The sequence below is a fragment of the Lynx canadensis genome, chromosome E2, assembly GCF_007474595.2.
Source record: "Lynx canadensis isolate LIC74 chromosome E2, mLynCan4.pri.v2, whole genome shotgun sequence".
Lineage (NCBI taxonomy): Eukaryota > Metazoa > Chordata > Mammalia > Carnivora > Felidae > Lynx > Lynx canadensis.
In genome coordinates this window covers 58,586,065-58,590,739 of record NC_044317.1, presented here as the reverse complement: position 1 = coordinate 58,590,739, position 4,675 = coordinate 58,586,065, and the positions used below count along the sequence as shown (strand labels likewise).

General features: G+C 54.0%; 1 protein-coding gene across 1 annotated transcript in view; it reads left to right on the top strand.

Annotated features, from left to right (window-relative positions):
- Positions 1 to 511: 511 nt before the first annotated feature.
- Positions 512 to 4,675, top strand: part of SBK3 (SH3 domain binding kinase family member 3) — a gene marked incomplete at its 3' end in the record, with an annotated part of 8,387 nt that continues 4,223 nt past the window's right edge. Inside the window, exons 1-2 of the mRNA XM_030297387.1 lie at positions 512 to 543; positions 3,991 to 4,093. Of these exons, the coding sequence (XP_030153247.1) occupies positions 512 to 543; positions 3,991 to 4,093 (135 nt within the window). The remainder of the gene's footprint in view (positions 544 to 3,990; positions 4,094 to 4,675) is intronic.

Below are 4,675 nucleotides of genomic sequence, written 5' to 3'. Positions count from 1 at the left end.
TTACATTCTCTTTTTGGTGCTAAGTCTTTGAAATCCAAGGTGAATTTGACACTCACAGGAGTTGTCAATTTGGACCAGCCACGTTTCAAGTGCTTAAGAGCCACACGTGGCTGGTGGCTTCTGTGTTGGGCAGTGCAAGTCTCTATGTCTTTCTTCAGATTCTCAAAGGGGCCTGTGAACTCAAAAAAATAACAAAAGGCCAATGCCAGATACAACCGCCTTGGAGAGCATGTGGCAGGACCAGAGAAAGTGGGCCCTTGAGCACAAGGCAACGTGTCTGCAAATATTTTTTGCAATCCTGCTTGAAAGAGCACAATATTGGAGGAAAGGTAAAGTGTCCCTCATCGGAAGAATGGGTCCATCAACCAGAGCGTGTTCATACACTAGAATATGCAACATCTTTGCAAGGGAAAGAGCTTGAGCTCCAAGTACCCGTGCAGATGAAACTCACAAACAAAAGCAAGCTGCAGAAGGTCACAGACGTGATACTATTTATACAACATTTAACAACATGGAAGGAGACCGGCTGCAGCAGTTATTCCTGTGTGTATATATATATGTAGCAAATGCATTTTTAAGTTTTATTTATTTATTTACTGTGAGAGCAAGGGAGCGAGAGGGAGGAGCGAGGGAGGAGCAGAGAGAGGGAGAGAGGGAATCCCAAGCAGGCTCGGCATTGTTAGCAAGGAGCCTGACCTCATGAACTGCGAGACCATGACCTGAGCAGAAACCAAGAGTCAGTCGCTTAACCAACTGAGCCACCCAGGCGCCCACAAATGCATTTTGAAATGAATAACAGGGCACCTAGGACGACTGGGTGGCTCACTCGGTTACAGTGTCCGACTTTGGCTCCGGGCACGATCTTGCGGTCCATGAGTTCGAGCCCTGAGTCAGGCTCTGTGCTGACAGCTCGGAGCCTGGAGCCTGCTTCGGATTCTGTGTCTCCTCTCTCTGCCCCTCCCCTGCTCATGCTCTGTCAAAAATAAATAAACGTAAAAAAAAAAATAATAACAGGGCACCCGAATGACTCAATCTGTTGAGCATCCGACTCTTGATTTTGGCTTAGGCCATGGTCTCATGGTTAATGGGTTCAAGCCCGATATCGGGCTCTGTACTGACAGCGGGGAGCCTGCTTGGGATTCTCTCTCTCTCTCTCTCTCTCTCTGCCTCTCTCTCTCTCTCTCAAAATAAATAAAAACTTAATATGTATATAATATATATATGATATATACTCTATATAATAGATAATGATATATATAATACATAATATAATTATACACATGGTCATGTATATTACATAGATTATTATATACGATATATGACATATTTAAAATATAGCATGTCAAGTGTTTCTTTAACAATAATGCTCTGGGTAGAATGTGCAATTACTCCCATTTCATTAGGAGGACGCTGAGGTACGGGGGCATTTGGACATTTGTCGAGGAGTACTCACTCAGCCAGGAGGGACTGAGCCAGGAGGACAGTCATTGGAGGAGCCCTTGGGGACTGGCAGACAGGAGACACAGGAGAGGGCAGGCGGGAGGCCTAGAGGCCAGCTTTGATGAGGGGCGTGTGCCCCGCGGGGCCAGGACTGGAGCCTCCCCCACCCACACCTGCCTCCTCCGGGTCACTCCGGGTGACCCTGTGGGGTGGCGTTGCTAAATGGGGAAGTGCAAAGCTCCCCGGATCATCGGTGAGCCTGTCAGGGGGCTGGGGAGAGCCAGAGCCCTGCACCAGCGTCCCCTCTCACCCCCCTCCCAGGAGACCCAGGAGGAACAGCTGCAGAGTCCCCTCGGCCCCCTGCGTGCACACATCCGGCCCCGAGTCCGGTCCTAGTGGGCAGTGGAGAAGCTCGGCTCTGATGGGACACCAGGGCTCTGGCTCACTCAAGCTACCTGGGCAGGGAGCAGAGAGCCGCACGGAGTCCTGGCCCAGGCTCTGTCTGCTGGCCAATGGCTCTGCTGCTCCTGGCCTCAGTTTCCCCACCAGTACATTGGAAAGCATCACTGTACCCGTCCAGAGCTTGTCGGGAGGACTCCACAATCTTGAATTAAAAAAAAAAAAAAAAAAAAAAAGGCCAGAGCCTGGCATTTGGCATCTGATAAGCATTGAATAGTCACCACTGTATTTATTCATTTCAGCTTTGGTTTTTGAATAGGTAACATACGCTGTGGGGGAAAAAAAATCCACAGGATGAAAGGCACGGCAATGACGAGTTCCCCCAAAGCTGTGTGTTGACACTGATTACGGACCCAACGGCAGCAGGAATAGGGGACTTGTTTGGACAAACAGGGGGAAAGGGAATAAGACTGCCTCTGAGCTGGTTTTAAGGAATTATTGCTAATGCTATTAGAGGCAATGATAATAGCATCGCGCTTGACCTGGAAATGATCCTTGCTTTCATAGAGATGTCAACCCCAGTGTTGCAAGAATTTCTTATGACACTTGCGGTGTATTTGGCGACTTTTAGCTCTTTAGGAGGAAAAACGTCCAGCATAACCAGAACTAAAGAGTGAAAGAAATCCCTTTTTTCTCGCTGAGCCACGCGCCCAAGTCCCCTTCCTGTCTCGGCATTCCCCCCACCCCCCCACTCCAACCCTCCATGCATTCTTGGATTTTCTCTCGCTGGAATATTTGAAAGCAAACACCAGCAGCATACCCCTGAACCCAGAAAGATATCCCTAGGCTGTAATTGACTTTAAAACACTTCATTCCCCCCAAAAGAAAAGAGAGTGCTGAAGAAAGTGAACATGTAAAGTCTGGTCAGGTGGCATTCTTCCGACGTTTCTGCATGTTTGCAACTTTTCACAACCAACGCCCCCACCCCCCCAAAAAAAAATCAAAGAGGGAAGAGTTCTCTCTCTGCCTCTCTCTCTGCCCGCACCGCCCCCCTCCCCCTCCCGGGTTCCCAGGGGCAACGTCGTAGCCAGTTTCTCAGGATCCTTCCAGAGTCTGGGTAACGTTGTTGCTGTGTCTTTATTAATAGCAGGGCTGTAGTAGTAGTGAAACCGAGTTGGGCACACAACAGGGCTGTGAGTCACTCGGACCTGGCTCGGGTCCCACGATCTCCTCCTCCCCCTGTGACCTTGTGTAAGGTGATCCCAGCTCAGAACCTCAGTTTCCTGCTCTGAAAACTGGGGCTAAATGTCCATCCTTTTTTGGATGGCTGGGAGGATCCAGGGTAAAGCCCCACCCCACGCCCTGCACGGAGCCAGGCTCAGAGCAGATGCTGAGGCCAGCAAAGAAGTCCTTTTGCCCGGTGCATCTCTTGGCTATTAGAGCCCCTGGGTCTGAGGGAGGAGGGGCTGGGGGTCTGGATTCCTGGGTCTGAGGGAGGAGGGGCTGGGGGTCTGGATTCCTGGGTCTGAGGGAGGAGGGGCTGGGGGCAGGACTCCAGGGTCTGAGGGAGGAGGGGGCTGGGGCCTGGACTCCAGGGTCTGAGGGAGGAGGGGCTGGGGGGCAGGACTCCTGGGTCTGAGGGAGGAGGGGCTGGGTTCTGGACAATCTGGTCTGAGGGAGGAGGGTCTGGGGTCTGGACTCCTGGGTCTGAGGGAGGAGGGGGTTGCGGGGTCTGGACTCCTGGGTCTGAGGGAGGAGGGGCTGGGTTCTGGACAACCTGGTCTGAGGGAGGAGGGTCTGGGGTCTGGACTCCTGGGTCTGAGGGAGGAGGGGCTGGGGGCCTGGACTCCTGGGTTTGAGGAAGGAGGGTCTGGGTGCCTGGACTTCTGGGTCTGAGGGAGGAGGGGGTTGCGGGGTCTGGACTCCTGGGTCTGAGGGAGGAGGGGCTGGGGGCCTGGACTCCTGGTCTGAGGGAGGAGGGGCTGGGGGCCTGGACTCCTGGTCTGAGGGAGGAGGGACTGGGGGCCTGGACTCCTGGTCTGAGGGAGGAGGGACTGGGGGCCTGGACTCCTGGTCTGAGGGAGGAGGAGGCTGAGGGTCTGAACTCCTCCTGGTCTGAGGGAGGAGGGGGCTGGGGACTCAATATTAAAGAACGGGACTTTGGGAATGGTCTCCCTGGTTCCTGGAGGCCAGACCCCCATCCCATGGAGGAAGACAGAATGCACGGAGCTCTGGATATCCCATCCCAAGTAAGGTATGTCAAGGGGCCTGTCTCCCCTTTTCCCACTGCCCTCAGGCCTGGCCCTTGGGGGTTCACAATACGTTTTGTCCCCTCTGTCCTGGGACCAGAGCCCAGAGTCCAAGCTGGTCTAAGTTTGGAAGGGGGAGGGAGGGGGGCAGCGGGTCAGAGGGGGTGAGGGAGGGGTGTGGGGGGGACAGGATGTCTCTGAGCTGTCACACACACCCCTGTCCCAGGCTCAGAGAAAGGGAGGGACAAAGGCTCTGAGAGAGAGAGTCAGGAACAAAGGCAGGAGGAGTGAGACAGAGAGACACTCAGGAGAGCAGGCCAGAGTGAGGCCGAGCGGGAGAACAGAAAAGCAGAGACAGGGGAGAACGGGGGGCCACGGAGTGTGGACTGTCCTGAATGACAGACAGTGGGGACAACAGTGGGGACAACAGTGGGGACGAGCGCAGGGGCAGGGAGACCCACCCTGAGGCCTGAGAGCCGGGACAGGGAGGGAGGAGAGAGAGACCGAGAAAGAGAATCACACAGAAGCAACGATACCGCGAGGTCAGAGAGGGCAAGGAGGTTTGGGAGGGAGAGAGAGGCCGACAG